Below are 25,199 nucleotides of genomic sequence, written 5' to 3'. Positions count from 1 at the left end.
TAGGTGGAAGGTCTGGGAGAGGGCAGAGGCTCTACTACTGCTGGTTGATGAATAAGACCTAATAAGATTGTCTGGGGACAGCGTGGTTTTCTCCGAGCCACAAGAACAGGGCAGGAGACTACTTGCATGTATGTGTGTATATCTTCTTCCTAATCAATGTTTATATACTTGGTTTATTTGGCAGAATTTGGTCTACTGCTTGTGCTTTCATGGGGGGGGGGTAAAAAGCTCCTACTGCTAATTTCTGGAGGCCACCAATAGCTACAACCCCCCCCCAAAACAAACAGGCAAACAAAAACCTAACAGATACTGCCACCAAGCAAAACCAAGAGGTATATCGAGAAGAGTGTCCTCGCTCCCAAGAGAGGGCACTCGTGAAAGTGCAGATAACTCCCCTCTCCCAAGCCTCCCCTCCACTTCCATAAACCAGTGGTGAGGGCAGGGAAACACTCACAATTTGAAATGAAAAAGCCATGTTTTAATAACCAGAATGAGATGCTTTTAGTGACTGAGAAGGGCTAACAGTTATGAAACAGACTGAGAAAAAGCTATAAAAGTATCCTTAAGGGAATTCACTCCCCATCAGGAAAAGACGGGTGTGAAAAAGCATGGTGGGCTGCATTTACTGACAAAGTTATATTACACCTCCACAAATGGAGGGATCTCATCAAATTGGTTAAACATAGTATAAATATAAGCAATAAACTCACAGTGGAATAGTCGATATCTTAGGAATAGGGACATGGTGGCCGAAGGTTACTTTTCACTTTCTTGTATACTTTGAGTTTTTCCCCAACAGGGCTGTCTGGATGGTAGAATTATGGGCCATTTTGTTTTCTACTTCAGTATCATATGTGGACACACACACCCCTCATATTTTTAAAGAACTTAAAAACATTTATTAAGAAAAATTCTATTTTTTTCTCATGCTACAACTGGCAGCTCAGTAATGTTGAGATCTTAAGAAAATAAAATCTTTTTACTAGATACAAACTCAACTGTTGTAGTAAACAGAAGGAATATCTCAGAGGTTTAAATTTATTATCAAGTTTTAACCTAAACATATCAAATCGCATAGAATTTACATATAAAAAAGCACTTTACTTTTATAAAAGGAATTGAATTATTCAAAAAGAAAAATTCCTGTGAATTTTTTAAACAAATGGCTCTATGGAAGTTACTTGGGACAATTACTGCATGAACTCCAAAAACGTCCTCACCTACATGTGTTTGAACCCCATTTCCTTTATTTGCCAACCTTACGGATCGTATTACCCCTAGGTGGTGATAAATAATTAGCATTCCAATTATTTTGCAGCCAAACTCATTTGCTTTTGGGAAGTTTAAAGTAGACGACAAATACCTTTCAAATACTTGAAAATGAAGTATTGCTTAGAGCATTTGTTAAAATAATACTTTACAGTTTAGGGTAAGAAAGGAATTATTCCCTTTTTTTCTAGATTTAAATTTAAGTCATTAAAACTCCTGAGCTGGGTCTGATGATTACTAAAGGTAGGACTTTAACTGCAGGGTTTACATGCTATATTCTCAAGATAAAGTGAAGAAATGATAGCCTTTGTAAATCATAAAGGTTATTTTGTGTTTTCAAAAACTCTCAAACCCAGAAGCACATCATTGCAGCTCCGTTTGTTTTGCTGATACTAACAGCAACCGATCTTCAGAAGAGACATGTCACTGAAATGTCACTGAAGGAAGAATGGAAACATAAAATCAGGATAGTTCTGTTCCACTCCTGGCAATAATTCCCCAGGGTGTTACTCGGGAGGGGAGTTTTTACCTTGTATCATCTAAAGGTTTGTAACTTCTAAAAAAGAAGCCCTTTTCTTACTCATCACACTACAAAAGAGAGTATACACTTTCTGACCAGAAAGCCGAAACCCTTTGTCCTTCTGAATAGTGGCCCCACAGCACTAAGTCTGTGGGGTTAGTGACTTAGTCGGGTCTGTAAATAGGCAACACTCTCTGAGTAGTGGCACCAACTCTCTGTGCAGAAGGAAGGTGAAAAGGAGCACTGTACAAACCAACCAGCAGGAAAAATCAGTGCTATTCATTCTCTTCCTTGCCACCTGTCCCAGCCACCTGCAGGACGTTTTGAACACGAACAGACACGCGCGCACACGTGTGCACACACTCCTTTTTGGGGAGTCACAGACTCCTCCAAAAAAGTGTAGATATTCTCTCCATGCTGCATACAATTTGGGGATTTTATACCTTTGGAAGCCCTAAGATTCTCCGGGCCCCAAAGTTAAGACTCCCTATCTTAGGGAAACATTGACTTCTTTGATCTCTATAACTCAAAATTAGGATTCGGAAAGACTATTATATGAAGAAACTATAGGAAAGGCAAGCGGAAAAATGATGTTGGTGGTGAGTGCAACACAGAGGCCACACAGAGAATGTGAGGGTCTCTGAGAGCTCCAAAGGCCTAGGCGAGAGGAGAAAGAAGGTTCAGTAAAAAGTAAAACCAGCAAGTGGGTTTATTAAGTACCTCATGACATCAAGTCATTTCAACTGAGTTGCAAAGACTTACAGATTTTTCCCTTAAAAGGGAGGAGATGTGAAAGCAATTTACACATAATTCCTTTCTTCTTCCTGTTCTGCCATAAACTCTAGAAATCTGAAAAATCAAAACTGTGGCCATAAATGGCCTACTTTCCTTTCATTATCTACATTCTATATGTTTAACCTTAACAAATCCACTGGCTATAAATAAAATACTGTTGAAACATTGTAAAAGTTTTGAAAGATATAAATAACAAAAACACCTTTGTTATCAGGTATCAAAAAATTTTAGTTTACTTGCAAGACTGTTTTATAATAAACCAATATTAATATATGGTACTATGCCCCAAGACTGTTTCTTACAACAGTAGGCCCGAAAATGTCATGAGGAAAAGGGTTGTCTACTTGACAGGTCTGACAAATTCCACTCCCTAGAGTCGCCGGAGTTTCCCCCATGTATCAAAAGCTACTGATGACTGAGCAGCCAGTAAAGGTGTATGTTTAACTTTGCTTAGATAGTGTTTCCCAAGTCTGAATACACAGATCTTGTTTTTATTTTTCACACAGCAAACTATTACTATCTGGCTGTACATGAACTGAGAAAGGCTAGCATTACATATAAAATACTGGGACCACTACAGCTTATTTTGATACTTAAGAGTGACTCACTGAATGAGACTTCCTTCTCAGCCACTAAAGCGGATGTGTGGCTAATGACCTTAAACTGGCTGTGCAAAGAAAGAGAAAGGTAGTTTCTGTATTGCAAAGTTAGATGGTGTATGCATTTGTCAAAACTCAGCAAATATACATAAAACTTGGGCAGCTCACTGTGCGTAAACTTTACATCAAAAGAAGAAAACTAAACAGATATTGAACTCTAGTAAATGCTATATATGCTTTAATATTTAGAAGGGTACTGATGTCTGCAATCCACTCTGAAGTGCATCCTCCGCCCCCAAAAGGATGAATAATGGATAGATGGATTGGATATGTAATAAAGCAAGTATTGAAAAATGTTAATGGTAGAATCTATGTGGGTAGATATATAGTATTCATTATTGTTTCAACATTTCTGTATGTTTGAAATTTTTCATAAAATTTTGAGGAGGAGAAAAAACTCTAGTTATTAGAATTTTAACCCAAAAGTCTATTAATGAGTGAATAACATAATAGAAATATTATTATGAAAAAAAAGTCTATTAATGAAATACATACCACTGTACAGTGTAAAATTAACCAAAGATCCTTCACAAATAAAATCAGTGATGATAATACCATTCTAATAGTAACTTATAAGAAAAGGTAGTGGGAATCAAAACCCATGGTCAAACTGGAGACAATCACTGATTACAATGCTGCTGGACCCAATTAAAAAATGGGTGAGAGACCTTAACAGACACTTCACCAAAGAAGCAATGCTAATGGCAAGGAAGTGTATAAGATGCTTCACCTCCTACGTCATCAGGGATATGCAAATTAAAACAAGACACCGCTACACATCTACTAGAATGGCCGAAACCTGGAACCCTGGCAAGGATGTGGAGCACCGGGAACTTTCATTCATTGCTGGTGGAATGCAAAATGGTACAGCCACTTCGGAAGACATCTTGGAAATTCTTAAATACCCTTACAATATGATCCAGCAATTGTGCTCCTTGATATTTACCCAAAGGAGCTGTAAACTTGTGTCTGCACAAAAACCTACAGAATTGGATGTTTACATTAGCTTTATTCATTAACTGCCAAAACTTGAAAGCAGCCAAGATGTCCTTCAGTTGGTGAACAGATAAACTATGGTACATCCAGACAATGGACTATTACTCAGTGCTAAAAAGAAATGAGATCGCATACCATGAAAAGACATGGAGGAACCTTAAATATATATTACTAAGTGAAAGCCAATCTGAAAAGACTACATATTGTAATGTTTCCAACTACGACATTCTGGAAAAGGCAAAAGTATGGAGACAGTAAAATGCTCAACGGTTGCCAGGGGTCAGGGAGCAGGGAAGAAGGATTAACAGGCAGAGCACAGTGGATTTTCAGGGCAGCGAAACGACTCCATATGACAATATAATGATGGATACATGTCATTATACATTTGTCCAAACCCACAGAATGCACAACACCAAAATGTAACTAATGCAACTAATATAAACTATGGACTCTGGGTGATACCAGTGTGTCAGTGTACGCCCGCCCACTGTAACAAGTGTATCATTCCAGTGGGGAATGTTGATACTGGCTATGCACATGTGGGGGCTAGTGGGTATAGGAGAAATCTCTGTACCTTCCTCTCAGTTTTTCTGTGAACTGAAAATTGCCCTAAAAAGTAAAGGCTATGAAACAACAAAACACAGCCAAAAACCTTTGCTGGAATTGCAACTCTCTGCGTGTAAACACGCTCGGTGGGAGCCTAACAGCACCGCATGCAGAGCTGCACGGCAGCCCGATTTCTTAATAGAATTCTTCCTGCTCAACAAACTCTAGTAAAACAGTAATTGTAGTTTATTAGTACATAAGTTCAGTAATTCTTCATCATTCACAAGCTTCTAGTGGGCTACCCCGATCTCTATTAAAAATAAAAATCTGGATTTGCATGTGATTTGCTCCTAAGAAAAGCAATTTTGAGCCAGTTTGTAGTCCATGAGGAGGCCTTCCCCCGCCCACCACAGGAAATGAACCACATTTGTCAAATTATTGATCGTGGATAGCACCTTGGATTCGTAATCCCAGGATTAGGCTTCTGATCTCATTTTTGTTATTAAACTGATGTTTGATCTGGTGTGTGTCAGTGTCACGACATCTTACAATAAAATAGGACTATAATGGTTGTTCCTTAACTACATCGGAATGATGTGTGATGGGTGATCAGATGACAGCAGTAAGATTTACTGCTGAGGGAAAAGTAACTTCACTAAAATGTTCTTTTGCTAACATACAGAATTAATAGTAATGACGCCTCGGTAATAATCCTCAAAAGATACATGATTACCGGGTGATGCAGTCTTCCGCCTGCTTCTCATTGTTCATCTTGTGATACACCACCGCGCCCACGGCCAGGGGGCCTGCATCCCCGCAGAGGAAGGTGATGGAACGCTTGGTCAGACTGTTCAGACTTTGCTTTACATAGCCATGGGCCATCTGGAGGTAAGCGGGGTCCCCGAACACATCATGGAGATGTAAGTAAAGCAGAGCGATACCTGAGAAGCAAAGAGAAAATAACGTAAAGATGAGGAACGGACTGGTGACTGTACTGCTCTGGTGTGTTGCCAACTCGGCAGTGTTGATTGTTGATAAACCATAACACATATGTCAACTCTCCGGAGGTTCAGATGACCTTAGTTCTAGACGCAGCTTAATTAGCAAGCAGCTCTAAGACCCAGACCCAGACAGCTGCTGTTTCTTCAGCATTGCAACCATAAATAAGAGACACTCTGAGACCCTCAAAGAACTCTGACCTAAGTTTATTACTAATCCTTGTCCTACTCCGACTAGTGTGTGTTAATGTATTATTCTTGATGGTTACATGAAAGGTTATCAAAACCACGGTTCTAAACAGTCACCTGTTTATTTAACAAATAATCATTTACTTAATAAACAAGTAGCATTTGCTCTTGCGAGCTAAAATAAAGACTATGGAGTGAAAAACTCAATTTCTCTTTATAAATAAGTTAAGTTTTTGAGTGAGAAGGTAGGTAGAGTAACCAAATTCCCTACTCCCAGGCAGGGATTATATCGTTCCAGGCAGGGATTATAAGAAAACTACTAAGTTATGTGAGATCTGAGAAAATAAATTCAATTCCTCCTTAATTATTTTTTTCTCTGCCAAGGACCAGGCCACTTTAGGAATAATACTGTAAAAACTGCCAGTGATCTCTTGCTCCGGGCCGTGCTCGATTTGCTTCTTACCCTGCTCTTGAAGCCGGCTGTACCTATAACTGAGGCGCTGTCTGAATGCCCTTATCCCAAGTGCCTGTCACAGTAGATAGAGCCTCCCTCTGAAGCTGACTGGTCTCAGGGCAGACTCAAAGATGTGGAGTAGGGAACCTGCCTGCCTGCAGCATTTCCAGAAACTCATTTCTCCCCTTAAAGTACATTTTCCATCTCATTTACCATTTTTAGAAGATACAGAGCCTCTGTTTAAATCTAAATTAATAGAGCCCATCTCTTCATGGATTTCAGTGCAGTAAAAACGCAGTCTGCAAAATTACTTTTCACTGTACTGAGGACAATTTTAAATTTAGATAGTTTTCTCATTTTGCATGGGTAATCTCCAAAGCTTTGTGCTACAGACAATTCAATTTCACATGTATATTAAGGCCAAATTTTCCTTTCCTGCCAAAGTTAATAACCTTGTCTGCTCTTTCAAAGTCGCTTGGTGTTAGTAATTCCACAAGCTGATGATCAGACATACCAGTGCTAAAGGTTTGTAGACATAAGCGTACAAAACCACGTATGTAAGAAAAAAAAATCCCCTTTTCACAAATGATCAATGTCAAGAGCTTCTCCTACAATTAGGTTCTTAAATGGCTTCATCTCCATCCACACCAGGCATCTGCTGGTGATCTGTTTAAATTGTTACCCTTTCATTTCGGCCTCCTAGTCCCATTGCTGCCTAAACTCCCCTAATTAAGTTCTGTAAGCATCACAGCCAGATAATGACATGACTGAGGTCTGAGAAAATACAAAGTGATTAAATACAAGCCCAATGATTGTTTTCCTTTTCAGACCTTTGTCTCTCATTATCAACAATTCCTCTTGGCCTAAATCTTTAACAAACAAAACCCATTAAAATTTGCAATTGTAAGGTTGGATGCATTTCTCACCGCTTCTCCAGTCCACAATTTTAATTCAGATGAAAAACATTTTTTTCTTTTTGATCAGCAGAGAATTACCTTTCCAGCTTCTGGGATTCCACAACCCCAGGTTCTGGTTCTCTCCTTTTTCTCATTCTGGGCCTCAGTGTCCATATATTTTGATTAAGCAATCTGCTGCACCTTGCAGTTTACAGGGTCTACTTCCTGTCACAAAACACCCATGACGAAAAGGGTTTCAAGTGAGGAGTGTTGCTGCCAATTCAAAAAAGTTTCCTGGACAAGCCTACTAGAAATCAGTCCAGGTCCGGCGTATAAGACAAAATATGGAAGTCAAAGACATTTAATGCCTCATCAGTATTGCATACCCCATATGCCCTAATTTAATAGTAAAATGGGGGAACTGAGTGTGGCTAGAGGCCTTTTTTTTTTTTTTTTTAAAGATTTTATTTATTTATTTGACAGAGAGAGACAGCCAGAGAGAGAGAGGGAACACAAGCAGGGGGAGTGGGAGAGGAAGAAGCAGGCTCCTAGTGGAGGAGCCTGATGTGGGGCTCGATCCCAGAACGCCGGGATCACGCCCTGAACCGAAGGCAGACGCTTAACCGCTGTGCCACCCAGGCGCCCCTAGAAGCCTTGAACCTAATCCTTATGACCTTCCAACCTTTAGCAATATTCATGCACACAACATCACCTCTGCATAAATGCCGAATGCTGAGAGGTAACTGGCAAGGTAGGAAATAAAGACACAACCTCAAGGGCTCGGCTGGGAAAACTCACCCCGTTGCCTTATATACACTCGCAGCCCTGGCCTCAGTCTATCTTTCAGAAAACTCTTTTCAGGGGCACCTGGGTGGCTCAGTCTGTTAAGGGTCTGCCTTCAGCCCAGGTCATGATCCTGGGGTCCTGACAGCAACCCTCCCTGCTCAGCGGGGAGCCAGCTTCTCTCTCTCCCTCAGCTTGGGCTCTCTCTCTCTCTAATAAATAAATAAAATCTTTAAAAAAATGATTTAACAAACTCTTTTCAAATGTAATTTTTATCAAAATAAATTTGTTCTTCATGGAAAAAGTCAAATAGTACTGCAAGGCTTAATATGCTCCTCATCCACCAAGATATTACTATGCCTCTAGGGAAGGGCCAGACTTGGGAGGGAAGGGTTACAGGTGTACCCATTCATAAACTCCTTATCAAGTAGGATTCCAGTCTCTAAAAGACATTTAACATAATGAGAAAGAACACTGTACTGGCTTCTAGGATAACAACCATCAAAACTGGCCATGAGACTCAACACAGGATGATGTATGGATTTAATCTTTTTAATGTTTCCTTTTTTAATCACAGGATATGCTACTTAATCAGAATATTCTGGGCTTAAATTTGAGTAGTGGATAAAATTTCTTTCTATATTATTTGCTAAGCAAAAGTTAGGATAAAGGAGATTTGCTTCCTTCTTCTACCCTTTCACCTTTTCTTCTAGAACAGAAAAGCCTGAAGTGAGATTTAAATTTTGATGGCATTTAATTGTAAAAATATGCTCCAACTCGTTTTAGGTTTTAGGATTATTTTATTAAAAAAAAAAAGAGAAACTTGCTCCCCCCCTTTTAAATTTGGAGGGATTTTGACATTTTCATTGACATAAAATTGATGTTAAATATTCTATTTCTTAGATGGTTCACTCTGTGAGATAACTACTGTGATTAAGCTATGAAAACGAATGCTTTTTTGGTCTGAATTTCACTGTTTTGTTAGATTCGCTTATATATATGACTTAAATGTATTGACATATTCTAAATGGGAAAATAATCCATATCAAGAGAGATAAAATGAGAAATGAGAAAAGCAAAATCTAATCCATTATTTGCCCATTAATCCCAAACGCATTAAAGATGACCAATAAAGCATTTGGGATAAATAATTCTGTTAAGTAATGAGTACTCTCCTTCAGGAATAAGAGATTATTCCTACTCTGGTTGGTCATACTTCATTCCCTAAAGGGTAAAGTTGTAATAGGGATACCACCTCTATTTTACATGCAAAACAGATAAATTTAACACCAGTAAAAAAAAATCAATCAAGTACCTCTTAGAATCAAGCATGTCAAGTCAGTAAATGTTTTAGAAATGCCATGTTCGTTCTTTAGTTATTCACAGCTTTGGAGACTGGCTTGGTGGAGAAAGAATGGACAGAGGTGGAGAGAGTATCCCCTCCTTCCCAGGAGGAAAAATATATCATCAAGGAGAAGAAGGTACGGATGGGGTGTGGACCAAAAGGGGAAGACTGAAATAGAGCCTGTGCATAGTACTCCCAGCAAGCAGGATCGCCCGAGCAAGTCCATGTGGATGGAAAGGCTAGGGGATGACATGGTTAGTAAGCACAGACTCCTTGGGGGTTCAGATTATTAAAAACCAGACTCAGAAATTTAGGCTTGGGGCGCCTGGGTGGCTCAGTCGTTAAGCATCTGCCTTCAGCTCAGGGCGTGATCCCGGTGTTCTGGGATTGAGCCCCACATTGGGCTCCTCCGCTGGGAGCCTGCTTCTTCCTCTCCCACTCCCTCTGCCTGTGTTCCCTCTCTCGCTGGCTGTCTCTCTCTCAAATAAATAAATAAAAAATCTTAAAAAGAAAAAAAAGAAATTAAGGTTTGACGCTAATCTATGTTTGGTTTATGTAAAGGAGTAGTATTCCCCCCAAAAAGCATTTTTTTAAAAAAGTAGGCTCCACGCCCAGCATGGAGCCCAATGTGGGACTTGAACTCACGACCCTGAGATCAAGACCTGAACTGAAATCAAGAGTGGGACGCTTAACCAACTGAGCCCACCTGGGTGACCCAAAAAGCATTTTTCAAAGAAAACCCTATGGGTTAGTCCAGGTCCTCCAAGAAGGGACTAGAACATGTACGGCTTTATTAGGGAACTGGATCCTAGACAGATACCACATGAAGAGTGCTGCAGGGCCTCACACCAGCAATTACAGGCTTTGGCTGGTTAGCAACATATGCTGCTTCCACTGGCAGCCCCTGGACTAGAAGAGGTTGCCTCACCTAACGACACTGAAGTTGAGAGGTTTAACCCTCCTCGGAGTCCAGAAAGAGAGGGATGCCAGATATGGGTGAGCACTAGACATGTCTAACACAGGGCCTGGCAGTGGGGAAGAGGCAGAGAGAAGGTTTGAGATGTTCATCAGACATCCATGGGGAGAGCTCAAGTAGGCAGCTGGAAGCATCTGGCGTTTAGGGAAGAGAGGCTGGACAAATGTCCTCCAAAGGTGTGGGGAATGATGTGACTCCTGGAGGAGTCAGTGATTCTATGAGGCACTTGAGCAGCAAGTGGACTAGAAGACTCATCAATCCAATGTAGGTAGGGGTTGCTTTTAATAAGAACAAACACAAAAAAACGCCCTCCTGTCTGGTCTGAGAGAGCAGAAGAAACCCAGACATATATTACTTTGATCTTACAATTCCTAGAGCTTGTTTGGTTGCTTACAACTGTGGTGTCCAGTATGAAGCTTCTAACCGAAGTGTCTAGAAAACTTTGAGTTAATTAGAAGTAAACAAAACTTAAAATTCAGTTTCTCAGTCACACTGGCCACATTTCAAATGCTCAATAGCTACATGTGGCTAATGGCTGCCCTAATGGACAAGAAAATAACATCTCTATCACTGCAGAAAATTCTAAGGACAGCACTACTCTGAACACCAGAGATCGATGTCTTTCTTTGTGCGTAAGAAGTTCGGGAGGTCTGGCACTGCCTCCCCCCCGCCGCCCGGTTCATCCTAGAAATCTGTTTTTGAAATGTTGACAACTAATTTACTTCAAAGAAAAAAAACGATACCATAAGGACCGAAGAAAACTTTGCTGTAATAGGAATCTGTCTTGGTTTTTAGTCTGTAAGCTCTGAACTAGATTTTTGTACTCTGTCTCCTTCTGTAGCTATTACTCTGGGAAGGGAGGGTAAACTGCTTAGGGACACTTCTAAATCTGCAATTTCCTTACTCAGCTACTTATCCCCAGTAGTACTATAAATATAGCCAGCTGTTGAGAAGTAATTAATACTAAGCCTTTGAATTTCTGAGGGATCATTAGTCCTATTCATCTTGACCAATCAAGACCTTCGTGCGTCTCAAACGTATGTGGACATGATAAAAATCTCCACAGATGTATGAACTCTCAAAAACACTTGTCTGTAATGCTGCACTTTAGAGATTATTCCTTAACAGTATTCATTTATTTTATAACCAGTCTGCACTGATGTAAGAACCTTTGCCATGCTACTTTCTCTCTGCAAGGTATTTCCTTGCAGGTTGGGGGTCTTTTAAAGATTCTCCTCACATACTCTGGTGGGAAAAATTGTGTTCAGACTGAAATACTGCCGGACTCACTATAGGCACCCAGCCAATACCCAAAAACGGGTCTCAATAGTTCTGAGTGGTATGGAAACAGGAACTCTGGGTTGTTCTGAGTTTCAAATAAGCTGTTCCCGAGTCAAAACTTTGAAAGCTCATCAATTACCATGTCTTTTTCCTTTTCAGATTTATGAAAATATAAGTGCCAGTTTTCTTTAGTTAACCCCATACTGTATGATCACCTGTCTTTCTACATCAGGTTGGTACTTTCGCAAATGCTGTTTTTTTAACCATTTCTCAATTTTGTGAGATTGTCTATGTGCATTTTTATTTTTTCAACAAAATTACAGTTGTCTAGGGGCGGTTGGGTGGCTCAGTCGGCTAAGTATCCGACTCTTGATTTCGGCTCAGGTCATGATCTCAGGGTCGTGAGATTGAGCCCTGCACCAGGCTCTGTGCTCAGCACGGAGTCTGATTGGGATTCTCTCTCTCCCTCTCCCTCTGCCCCTCCTGTTATCACTCTCTCCCCCTCTCTAAAAAAATAAAGAAATTACAGCTGTCTTTAGGGCAGGATTCCCATTCCCAGTCACTGTTGTGACTGTGCACAGTGCTCTCCACAGTATATAAACACTGCCTGGACCAGCATATTGCTCAGCTGTCAGCTTAAAGTCAAGCATCACAAGCTGCTGTTCTCCAAAAACTTAAGTATAGGTAATATGGGGAGAAAACCAGAAAACCAGATTGAAGCCACCAGTTACTGTGTGATTTTACCTCATTTACTAAACGTCTCTGTGCCTAAGTATGTTTATCCATAAAATGGAAATAACAGTACCTACTCCATAGTTACTGTGAATCATGCTGATCATTGCAAGCTCCTAGCACATAGTAACTACTCAATAAACGCCCAACCCCATTAGAATGAATTTCAATGAGTGTTGAATCAGTCCCTTTGCCTCACCTCTGATGCCTGAGCGAAAAGGACAAAAAGTACAGAGGGAAGCATAGTCTTCTTCCCATATTCCTGCCTCTCTCCACCCTTGCTGGTTCCTCTGACTAGAAAAATGTTCTCTATACATGTGCCATCTGGCCCTTCTCTTGAGCTTTCTGGGAGTCTTCTCTGTCTTCAGGCGTTCCCTCTTCTCTCTCCTTTTTCTCATGTAGCAATCCATATTTGCACTATCCAGATGTTCTGTTTGAGTCCAAGGAGGTAAGCTCAAGTCAGGCAGCAAAAAAGAAGAAACTCACTTTACATCCAGGTCTAAACACTAGGCTCTCTATCCAGCTTTATCAAGTATAAAGCAGATATTATAAGCCCTCTCTGATTTTTGAGTTCTCAACTGGATCAGAAGCCAAGGGAAAGAGATGTGATGGACTCTTCTACATCCTAAGACATATGAAATGAGTTGAATTCTACTCTTTCCTCATTCCACCTGGTTTAGCTGAAGTTATTGTTTTCAGTTTGTATAGATGGTATACTATAGAATAGTAATTGCAGAACACATCTGTTCGTTCATTCATTCAATAAATAAATATTTATTAAGCACCAACTATGGACCTAGCATTGTGCTAAATGCTCAAGTTACTGGAATAAAAACAACAAAACACAGCCCCAGCTCCTTGGTGTTGTCTGTAAAAGGCTAATTGCTTAGCTATGTCTTCTTTCTTTCCCTCCTGCCATTTCTCCTGATCTATCAACATTTTCTTCCGCTCGCAGTGTTTCACCCAAGCACACTTGTAGCATTTATATCCTACAGCTGTTTCAAGCCTGTATCGAAGCCACTTAAAATAACCTACAGTACAATGACATCAACACCAGAGAAAGTGCAGTCTGAAAGAAAGCACTCTGGCGGGTCTCTATCTAGTGGTCACTGTGAAGGGCTCTAATTAACCCAGTGGAGATCCATGCCCTTTCTTCCTTCCGCTTGCCCTGACAACTCTTGCTGGGAGGCATAGGTGCTTCTCATGAAGGTGAAGGACACTTGGCTAAGGTTCAAATTAGACACTGAAATGCTGGCTCTGAGTGAAGAGCTACGTAATAAAAAGATCAAATTGCAAAGGAAAGATACCTGGCCAGAGTGATTCCTTTCAAATAAGTCTGGTATCAGCAGAAACTAAGCCTCACAAGCGAAAGCTGCAGCTCAAAGGCTATACATTCGGCAGATCAGAGGAAAAGCATCTTGAAACAGTTTAATGACTTGCATTTAGAGTGCAAGTTAATATTACTCCAGGGATTATGCTGCATATCCCCTTCTTTAAAATGTTATCTAATACTTGAAAAGAGGAAATATATGCTGATCTTAGCCTCATTAACTTTGTGAGTTGGTTATAGAAGATTGGGTTATGTCTTTTAGAACTAAAGCCCTTAGAGTCCTGTGTGTATTTTTTTTTTTTTTTTTGAGTGTGAGCTGATCATCATTTCCCTCAGGAATCATCATAGTTAAGAGTGGGAAAAAATGAAATTAAATGAGGGCTGGCACTTTCCCTCATTCTCTCTCTTTTTTTTTTTTTTTTAAATATTGAACCCAGCTTCATGTGGAAGGATTTCTTTTTTTTTTTTTTTTTTTAAGATTTTATTTATTTATTCGACAGAGAGAGAGACAGCCAGCGAGAGAGGGAACACAAGCAGGGGGAGTGGGAGAGGAAGAAGCAGGCTCATAGCGGAGGAGCCTGACGTGGGGCTCGATCCCATAACGCTGGGATCACGCCCTGAGCCGAAGGCAGACGCCCAACCGCTGTGCCACCCAGGCGCCCCTCCCTCATTCTCTCTTAAAGACACTAGTGAGATCAGCTATCCCTTGGGTTTACTTAACTTTTCTACTATGTTATCTGCAAGGGAAGCAATCTTTTCTCCTAAACACTTATTTCTAACACGAGAATACTTCATCTGCTCATTTAATTCTTTATAATAACAATTTCTCACCAGTGTTTTGTAATTTCTGTTTCATAAGGCACTTTAAAATCTCTTCCTTCCTGGAACCTACACCTACCAGGAACAAAACCCAGAGCAGCCCAAAGGCAGGGGCCGTGAGGCTCTCTGGTGAGTCCCAACAGATTCCCAGACACCACTTAAGACCCCTTGGTAGCTGGCCACCGGGTTTGATCTTAAGGGGCCTCCACGCCTGTTCTTTTTCAGTACTGTCTGCCACTATGTGCACAGGCATAAAGAACAGTTCGTGATGGAGCTTCTAAAGAGCCAAAATGTTTGCTTTGCTTCCCAAGCTGGGAGCGCATTCTATAAAAAACTCTTGGCAAATCTACGAGGAAAGGATTATGGCTAAGAACGAATAATCCAGTGCTTATTGCTGGCGTATGTTACGCATCGATATCAGGATGCATTACACTTCAATGTACTAAATTTTATAAAAGAGGATTTCAGTGAAAAGAACTGGTCCTGTTCATTTCAAATATCGCTTATTAACAGCTGTAAGAGCTACTGATCGTTTTCAGACTATGGGTGATACTTCATACTCGAAGATCTTCAACAAGCCTTTTCAAATACAGGCAATTATGAAGAAAAGCTTCTGTTTTGGCCCAGTTAATTTTCTATCCTGAAACCATGCTGAATACATTAATTCAGGAGTAGGAAGCACGGAAGCAAATTCTGTAGCAAAATGCTGGAAATTTCATTTTTCTGGCCACAAATGGCCATAAATCTTTCCAGGGTTTACTTTACGTCCAATCCCAAATAACTTCTTCCTATAGACTTTTAAATAGTAATTACTCTTGCCTAACCTCTTCTTTCCAAATTCCTTGCATGTTTCATCTATTCTCATTTTTTTCTAAAACACTTAAAACTGACTATAGTCATTAGCCACTTCTAAAATGTTTGTACAGCATGAGTATCATCACATTATCATTGCTCAAATTACTCTATCTTACAGTTATGAGTAGACCTTCTTCACTTACCAAATGTATGGTGAACTCAGATGTAGAAGTGGAGAGTAAATACACACACACGGACACACACTCTCATGGGGGAAAGACCAGGTTTCTAAAGCTAGACTTGCAGCTGAATCCTAGCTTTCTCACTTATTAGCTCTGTAACCTTCAATAGGTACTCAGCCTTGTTTTGCTTCAGTTTTCCCATCTGTGAAATGGGGATACAAATAGTATCCCTGCCATAGAGTGGTTCTGAGATTTAGGTTAATTAATTAATGCAAAGCACTTAGAATGATGTCTATGACATCAGTCACTATTGCGCACACATTCTGGCTTCTGTCATTCAAAGGTCGATCTGAGCAACATTAATAGCAATCACTTTTAATCTTTACTCCTGTCCTTCACAACACAGTAAAATGATCATGAAACTGCATATTGATGATCCTCATTACCTTGGGAACCAAAATTTACTCAATATATTTTATTATTAAATTACTGAATTCTTGTTTCTGAACATCAGTACTAATTTGTTAATTCTCAATTACTGTCTGCAAAATTGATTATTCACAATACTTCATCCCTGGATAAGCATGAGACCCCAGAGCGATCTGTTACCATAACTGCCTCACTGGCCAATATGAGACAGCTGCGAGGTTTGAAAAATTCTCCCCTCCTTTCATTTTATCTGTCGTGAATTAAAAAAGGTAAAAGTCAGGAATATAGATTGTAAAACTGCACTGTGACAACCCACAGGACTGAATATGTAGGCTTTAGTGAAAATGATGTCTGAATCCTATTCAAAGCCTATGTTAACCATTCTCACCACTGTGTTATATCCTCTGCTTCCATTTTACAATAAAAACCAAGATAATTTCAGTTGTAAAATAGTTTGTAAAGTGAATGTATTTTCTAAAGCAGTGATTTGCTTCTTCTAAATTTTTATTTAAACCTGTGCACATACCCCTTACCAATAAAGCATTATGCACACAGTGTTTTCTAAAGCATATATAACATGGCTACAGAAATTCTAATAAGTCTCTTTTCACTATTAGTTTCAATTTTTCTCAAAAAGAAAATGGGAAAAAAGGATGGGAAGTCCAATTTTTCAGTTTTAAGTACATATGTAATATTAAAAACACATGGGTACTTCACCTCTTCACTAAAACTCTTTCATTTCCAAAATCAAGTAAGCAACTGAGGCAAACCCAGTCATGGCGTGAATGAGGTATTATGAAGCTGGGCAGCCTACCTCTGTAGCTTTTTTTATAGTCATGAAGCAGAAACACAATCATAAGAGTATGGGGTTTACTATGGATTAACGCATGGTACGAACAAATTAAGAACTTTATAATCCTGTGACAAGCAAACAAGAGTTTGAGGGGAAACAGAAAGGAGGCAGAGAAGTGTTTAGCCAAGCTGAGAAAATGCTAACATTTCACAGGATTAAGTTTAGAACCAGTTGCAGTCCCTTTCTTGAGGGAAGTTACACTTAGCTCTAGAAAAAGTATGATTTGGCATTCCTGCAACACTTCCTTTCTATGGCAGGCTTTATGAAAGGACTAGTACTTATTAAAATGAAAACAAAATTAAAATGAGTAAATTTTGAAAAATTCGTGTTTTGAAACAAATTCCAAATGTGAGTCTCCCTAGATTCACAGAACAGGCAAAATAGCAAAATATCGCTTAGGGAATTTCAAAATATTGTATAGACAAAAATTTCCCCCAAATGGACAGACGTTAGAGATCTTTTTGCAGATGGAAAAAATTAAGGCTCATTGTCCAAATGCCTTGTGCAAACATAGGAATAAAAAAAAAAGGATCACTTTTCTTGTTATATAAGACATAGCAGAGATTGCTAGGTCTTAGCCCCAAATCCACTTAACTCCAGCTAACAGACTACATTTACTATCCTTCCTTGCTAACAGGTGTGACCATGTGACTATGTTCCAGCCAATGAGACATAAGCAGACTTGAAATGTTGAATGGGGGTTCCAGGAAGTCTTTTAAAAGGGGGAGGAATGCATTCTTTTCTTTTTTTTTTTTGCCTCTTTTTCCTTTCTGCAGCCTGAAAAGCTGATGTAATGCATGAATCTCCAGCAGCTATCTGGCCAAGAGGTAGAAGCCAGTGGCCGAGGGACGATGGAGCAGAAAGAAACTCGGTTCCTACTGACATCCTGAGGCCACTTTATCAACCCTGGACTGCACTGGCCTTCTCTTAAATAAGAGAAAAATAAACTTCTATCTTATTTAAGTCACTGCAATTTTAATTCCTTTGGTATATGCAGCAGAACCTAACCCTATTCTAAATCCTAATTCTATCTGAAAGAGCATTAACTATCAGGTCATACTTCTATTGGGGAATGAAGCTTAACAAAACAGGATGGTAATTTAAAGTTCTAATTCATAATCATGAAGTTTTCTCATACAAAATTGCAAAAGCTTTCACTGTAGACTGACAACAAAAAATACCAATGCTGAAGAAAATGATCAAGTTTTAAAGGTTTTCTACAATAATGAGTGTTTCCCAAAATAATATAATTTTGGACAAAGTAGCAACAAGAGCAAATGACAAATTAATATTTATAAAAATATGACACTATATTTGGTGCACAAAGTTAAAGAAATAGAATCCTTGTTTTCTAAAAGTTATCATTCTTTGGAAGATAACATGGGGAACACACACAGTAACATACAAATCTACACATAATTATGTAAACACTGCTTTGACACATAACGGCAAGTATTTTTATTGTGTTAAAATGTTTACGAATGCATTTTCTGGCAATAAAATTGCAATAATAAAGACGCCATACTTGGTAAGATACAGTATTGGGAAGAGAAGGTATTGACATGATTTTATGTGTCAAATTAGCTTTAGTTTCTTATGCAATTCTGAGTTTCATGCTATTTAGACTGTCTAAACACTGGCAGGGGAAGAAAAGCATTTTACTTACGAAAACATTGGAAGAGACAGTCCATTTTATGTGGAAATAATGGCTTTTTAACAGTGCTCAATTAAGAGACATCAGGACCCCTGCCTCAAAAGCCATTAGCAAATTTATCTGGCAGATTTTACGCTACATCATAAAACAATCTAAAATGCTTAGCATACCAATTTGCCTAAGACACTTGCCATATAAGCTGCTTTCAAGAGCCAGCAATAAGTATCATAAATACTTAAAGATAAAAAGTTGAAGGATATTGGTATTCAAAGGAGATGACACTGTGAACTCATACTGTCAAAAAATTTAAACACACTTGCATTTTGCTTTGGAGTCAAATTTCTTTTCTATTTTTATTTCTACTTAACCTTTTGTTTCTCAAATAGCCCTGACAGTAGAGGGCCTGATTGATGGTTTTTCCTAACATTGTCAAACTACTAATTCAAAACTGAAGTCAATCCCCACTTCTTTTCCCCCTAAAGCAAGGGACCTTATAATATGTAATAATATAAGCTCACCTGAATGAGTGAATAGGATAGAGGTTTAATTCATTCTTTTTATAGACAGGGAATTAAATCTAGCCATCTGTCTCAGTATCTTTTTTTTTTTTTGCCAGAAATAACAAAATAATAGAAACTCCAATTATATTAGGAAAAGACGTATAAGTCTGGGCTTTACACAATATGGAAATCAAGAGGAAAGCTAAAGATAACCATGCATTGTACTTGTCCTACTTTGTTCAAAGTTCTATAATCTTAAATAGAAAATAGTAATGTTCATTTAAATGATAACTGTTGTTATACCTTCCTTCTTGAAGCAGAATACTTTCACATTTATTCTCGTCTTTAACATATCTTGTGTTAAGCTTCTAAAATCACCCCAAATCATAAAACTAAGCTAAGAGGGAGGGCCCAACATTAACTAGTTCATTCCTCTTATTTTATAAAATACTGACCTTAAACATCCCTGAGAGTATAATTTTATTCCGATTTTTATTTGCCTTCCTGTCTTCATAAGGAAAGAGAGAATCACTTGCCATTACTAAAAGATTTGCTTTTAGTAAATTCCTGCCAGAGAAAAGCTCTCAAAGTGCAGTCCATAGAGGACTGTCTATATCAGGAGCACTGAGGCTTGCGAAATGCATATTCTTGGGCCCCGCTCAAGACCTACTACACTGAGTATCTCCACTGTGAGGCCCAGGAACCTCATGCCCATGACAGGCACCATCGCCTTAAAGTCCAATTTCAACTCCTTAAGCTGAAAAGTTGGTTCTTCCTTGTCTCTGTTTCAGAGTAACTGGAAAACACTAGTCTCTAAACTGTGCTTCTTTGAAATTATAAAGCTATCTTTCCGTCTCTCTACATTAGTAAACTAACTGAAGTTCTTCAATTTTCCTTCTTTCACTTGTCTCTCTCGCATTTCTTTGACATCTACGTACTGTTTCTTCCCAAACTTTCTCCAACTTCTCAATGACTAGCAAACTGAATGCAACCTAACCAGCAATGACTATTCAGGAGGTTTAGTTCAGGGAATCTCTGGTTTATTCTGTGTTCACATATGGATCCCTGTTAATGTGGTAACTTTTTTTTTAAATGACACATCTGGGCATGTTTTATTTTCTGTGGATTAATTCTCCTTACTTCTGTTTCACACACTGTATTCTGGGACTCTTCCCACTGAAATTCCATCTCCAAATTAACTATGTAATGCTAAACATCAATTTTCTTTCCACAAGCAGCCATCCAAATTTGTAGCAGGTATGAATCCCGTAAATATGCTTCTCTTACCCTAAATTCAGAGCACTGTTAGAAATCCAAATCCCAAGGCTTAGGCTGAGAGCACAGCATTCTCCCGGAAGCAATTACTCATACACAGACACAGGAAGCACGTGAGGGTGTCCCAGTCAGTCAGACACTCTCACAAGGTAATGCTTTGGCTCTCCTCTACAATGCTTAAGGCAGCTCACAGTCAGCATTTCGTACCTGCCCAGCCAGTGTAAACGGTGCTATCCCGAGGATCTGCCGACTTTAGGCCCCTCTCCATTTGCTGAAGCAGCTCTCGAATCTTATTGTTCAAGCGCTGTGAGAACTCAGGGGTCAGCTGTAGATATTAAAGGGAAAACAAATATCAAAAAATATGGACCACTCAACTTCCTGGACTACAGGCTATCGAAAATAGGAGGGTACTTCGTTTCCACTTAGGCCACTTCTTCTGCGTGGGAGAATTGGACAATTATTTTTTTCTTAATAACCACAAATTAGTAAAACTTAAAAGTGTTATGACATTTTCGTACCCAAGGGAGGAAATATTTTGTAACTTAAATGTCCTACATAAAATTTATAATTAAATACTAAAGTAGACTGCTGATGAAAAATTGGCATAGAGTAATTTCCATCTAATAGGGAGCATCGGTTATTTAAGCCAATATTTCTTATTATAATAAAAGTCATCTTAACAAATTAAGCACAAATCAGAAGATGTTTGCTGTTTTCCAGCTATTCAAGCAGCAGCAATGTTAATTCCCTAAGGAAACCTTCTCATTGCTTTTATTATTTAAAAAATGAGAATAAACATTTATCAAATCCAGTTGTAAAAAACGAATAAACAATTTTTAAAAATTGTAGAAGTAGCGTAAGAAAGTCAAAATAGAATCATGGACATCAGAAGCCTCAGGCAGAGTGGAGAGAAGATCAGACCTAGCATCAAAAAACCCATGCCCAGCACAGTGCCCACCAGAGGAGGGCTTCATAAATACTCCCCAATGAATGAGGCTGGCTACATCTTTATCCACTATTAGCTGAGTGATCGCGCTCTACTCATCATTCTTTACGCTTCAATTACCTTTAGAAAGTCAGGATAATACTACCTGCCCCACCAATTTCAAAAGGTACTTTGAGGATCGAATGAGACCGTGTGCCTAAGGTCTCTCACATTCAGGGATGTAACTGTTGATATTTTTACGATTTTAAGCAGTCCAAGGGTCTATAACAAGCAATAATTTGGGTATGAATTAAAAAGCACACGAAAGCCGGGGCTGTGGGGTAGTGCTATCCATATGAAGGATGCCTGTGAGGCCCACAAAAGCACTGTTATTTATCCTAAAGACAAATGAAAATTATTTTGCAAGTTTTGTATACATTGAACCATTAGTGTCTTAAAAGGTCACTCTAATGTATCCCTCCACAGTTTTAGAAACCTGCTGTGATTCCCAGACTTGGATTTTACAGAGCAGTAAAATTTTAACACAATGTTGGGGAATACTACATGGGCACAAACATTTTATTTCACCTTGTGAAGATTATAAAAACAAACCTAACTACTACCTGTTAACATCATAATCTCGTTTTTTAAAAAGGGCATCTTAACATTGGAACAAGAAAGGCGGCAGTATCAGAATTATTATGAAAGTTATTAAATTTTACTTCTGAAGAGCATCTCTGATAAGGCAAATCAACCATATCTGGATAATTTTTCTGAAGCACCATGATCCCTTATTTCCCACTCTGAAGAAGAAACCACATTGTTTGACGGACACGCTCCCATTATTTAACAATTTCTGCCAAGAGGTTAAGATTTCAACAAGTCTTGAAAATACATTTAGTAAGATAAAATATACTTCAATATTAATATAAAAGGTCTATAAATCTCAACTAGACAGAAGAGTGCATCTATGTGAGAACATGTCATCTTCTGTTCATAGATCATCGATAATTTATCATCTTGCCTGGCCTTACTTTGAGACGAAGAATAAGAACACCTCAGTCTCAGGAAGGGAAGTTACTTTCTATTTGTCACATAACTGCATTTAATAAAGGTGACCTGCCAGAGAATATTGATTGCTTGTGGCAGACCACAAAATTATTCAAACTCTAGCAATAATTTGTAGTGTCTCCAAAAGCCCTTTTTTTCTGACAGATGCCAGAAAACAGACCAATTCCTTATTGAAATGTCTGTGTTAACAAATTAAGGAGGACAGATCTCCAGGGTCTGAATCTTGATGTTCGACATTTAACAATTTTAGAACTGGTATGCTAGTTTCTTTCTGGAATCTGTCCAAAACGATGTGTTAGGTGACAAATTACTTTATTATTTTTGGACCAGATTTTAAATTTATGAATATCTTTTTTTCTCTCTTAAAATGGTTAAATTTGTAAAAGCATTTAATTTATAAACAGCCCGAATAGTGAGCTATATTTTATTGAAGGCTTCTGTCATTAGGATAAATCCTCAAGCGTTCTCTTTGCCAAGTCTGCATGAAACAGCAGGTCTTCCTCCAACAAGACAGGACAAAATACTTCAGCTTCAGGATCTGCAGAGGTAGACAGAACACAGGTCCAAATGGCCAAAAGGAAGCCATATGACGTCAAGATCATTATAAGAAGCTTTGCTTGGGTAGTTCAATTTTGGTCTTAAAAAAAAAAAAATCAGGGGTGTCTGGGTGGCTTAGTTGGCTAAGCATCTGACTCTTGGTTTCAGCTCAGGTCATGATCTGCTGGTTGTGGGATTGAGAGTCGGGCTCTGTGCTCAATGTGGAATCTGCTTCAGATTCTCTCCCTCTCCCTCTTGCTGTTTCTCAAATAAATAAATAAATCTTTTTTAAAAATCAGATTGACTCTAGATTCCTATATATTTTGGTATCCTCCTATCCTACAACTCTTAGCCAGCTCTTTCATTCCTCCTACTTGCATTACTGATGTTAAATTAATCCATGGTGACAAATGTTTGAGCCACATAAAGTTAACTTGGCAGGTACGAAATCTCTAAGACCATCATATCTCATGTGAAGCGCTTTTTGTATGGCAAGTTTAGAAGAAATAAACTGGTAGAATTAAAAAAAGATATGTGCAAACTTTGAAGAGATCACTCTTCCAACCTAACAGGCTCTTAGAATTTCTCAGCTAGACACTCTTAAGAACTGTATTCCCTCTTAATTAAGTTCACTCAAAGAGACATGAGAAGACACAGGCCTGTGGTATCTTATATCCAGCTTCTCTTTTGCTCTGTGGTTTATAAGTAATATTAAGTTACTATTTTCCCCCCCAGCTGTGGGGATGTCCTGCAAAGAGTGGCAATAATAGGAAGAATTTCAGGCCTATGTTCCTAATTTTTCTCAGCACTTTCAGTTTAAAGATGTCTTTACCACACATCCCCGTTTACTCTCATCATTTACCCTGCCCATATTTGTGTACAAATATAAAGCAATAACATGGCACATGTGACATACCACCAGGACGCCTCCCCTCTCTTTAAAAAGCAAACCAAAATTGATCAAAAATGAAAAATCACATAGAAAAACGACGTATTTGCCAATTTTTATAACTAAATTATCAACGGTTGAGGCTATTCCATCTGTGAATATTAACAACAGTGACTTCTTATAGAAATGTTATAACTCAAATTGTATATTTTGACATGTATTTTATATATTTATCTTGAAATTACATATATTTTTAGAAGGGGATGTTCATCCCTTTCTTTCAGGCAAAACTAGTTCCTTTCTCTACACTAGGGGCTGGAGGTAGGAATGCAGGCAGATGTATCCCAAAACTCACCCTCCCGGCAGAATCAAAGTAGCCTTCGGCCAGGGATTTGTTAAAATCGGCATAAGGATTCGGGAAGGCCCTTTGAGCCATGACGCCGGAAGCGAGCCTGCAGAAGAGGGGAAAAAAAGAAACTAGGTTGAGACAGGGGCCTCGGCCGCGCTCCGAGGACAGCGGCCAGAGACCGCGTAACACCTTCCTTCCAGCTCCTGGGCCACTGCGCAGTGTCGGTGGTCTGAGTGGACCCAGGGCCCACCGCGGCACGGCTGCCACCGAGCTGCAGCTCCGCGAAAAGGCTGCCAGGGCAACGCGGCCACCGCGATGAAGGGACCCCGTTTTGCACCCTTCCTTCCCACTCCCAGGATTTGAAGCTGCGGCCGGTTCAGCGTCCTGAAGCTCGGCCAGGCCTCGGCCTCTCACCTCGCAGCTTCGGACACCAACAGATGCAAAGCTTTCACCGCCCACTTCCTGCCAGCCGGACCAATCAGAACCTTTGACACCCTGGAAGCCCGCCCTCTTCTCGTTTACAGTTTGTTAAAGAGACAGGAGTGTGATTTCTAAAGGATCATACAGGGTGGTCTAATTCCTGGGTAGCTGGAGTGAGGACAGAGCTTAGAATAACGTGCAAATGTGCTCAATATTTCCTGCCTTTCTCCTCTTGTAGCTTTTTTACTTAAAAAAAATTAATTCAAGTCCTAATGAGTTATAAAAATAGGAATTTATCTGGAGAAGGAGAAAAAACTACTTTGAGGCCTGAATATATTCATATTTCTACTGCTCAGACTGAATAAAATGGGAAAGATAACGTCTCTACAGAGACCTTCCAGACTTTTTCTTTTGTTTCTTAAAAAACAAAAAGAAAGAAAATAAACAAAACACCACTGCCACCATTAGCAGCATCAAGGACAAAAAAACAGGTATATTGAAATGGATAATGGGTCTTTTGGAGATAACTTGTGATAACTTAACCTCCAAGGCACTAAAGACGAGATGTGAATGCCCAAGGGACAAACTATCATATGGCAATTGAAACTTCAAGGAAAATGCACGAAAACACAAATCACAGCTCTTAAGAATTTTGATCTGCTCATTAGTCTAAATTGGACTGTAATACTGTATACTTAAGTCCTTTAAAAAATAACTAAGTCCAGCAAAGCA

General features: G+C 39.2%; 1 protein-coding gene and 1 long non-coding RNA gene across 6 annotated transcripts in view; one reads left to right on the top strand and one right to left on the bottom strand.

Moving 5' to 3' along the window:
• Positions 1 to 20,475, top strand: part of LOC103659821 — a 173,443-nt gene extending 152,968 nt beyond the window's left edge. For both annotated transcript variants that reach the window (XR_005837524.1, XR_005837518.1), the window contains 4 exons: positions 5,468 to 5,673; positions 9,482 to 9,586; positions 11,867 to 11,939; positions 17,624 to 20,475. This is a non-coding gene — a long non-coding RNA (uncharacterized LOC103659821). The remainder of the gene's footprint in view (positions 1 to 5,467; positions 5,674 to 9,481; positions 9,587 to 11,866; positions 11,940 to 17,623) is intronic.
• LANCL1 (LanC like 1) overlaps positions 1 to 24,520 on the bottom strand; it is a 37,672-nt gene extending 13,152 nt beyond the window's left edge. For 3 of the 4 annotated variants that reach the window (XM_008687460.2, XM_008687462.2, XM_040641219.1), the window contains exons 1-3: positions 24,054 to 24,455; positions 20,484 to 20,601; positions 5,519 to 5,726 (exon numbers count right to left, since the gene is read on the bottom strand). In XM_008687460.2, the coding sequence (XP_008685682.1) occupies positions 5,519 to 5,726; positions 20,484 to 20,601; positions 24,054 to 24,134 (407 nt within the window). In that variant the 5' untranslated portion in view covers positions 24,135 to 24,455. The other variant, XM_040641209.1, reaches the window with a different exon arrangement.
• Between the last annotated feature and the right edge of the window lie 679 nt (positions 24,521 to 25,199).

This window comes from Ursus maritimus, unplaced genomic scaffold (assembly GCF_017311325.1).
Source record: "Ursus maritimus isolate PB19 unplaced genomic scaffold, ASM1731132v1 scaffold_1, whole genome shotgun sequence".
Classification (NCBI taxonomy): Eukaryota; Metazoa; Chordata; class Mammalia; order Carnivora; family Ursidae; genus Ursus; species Ursus maritimus.
This window is presented reverse-complemented; position numbering and strand designations above follow the sequence as displayed.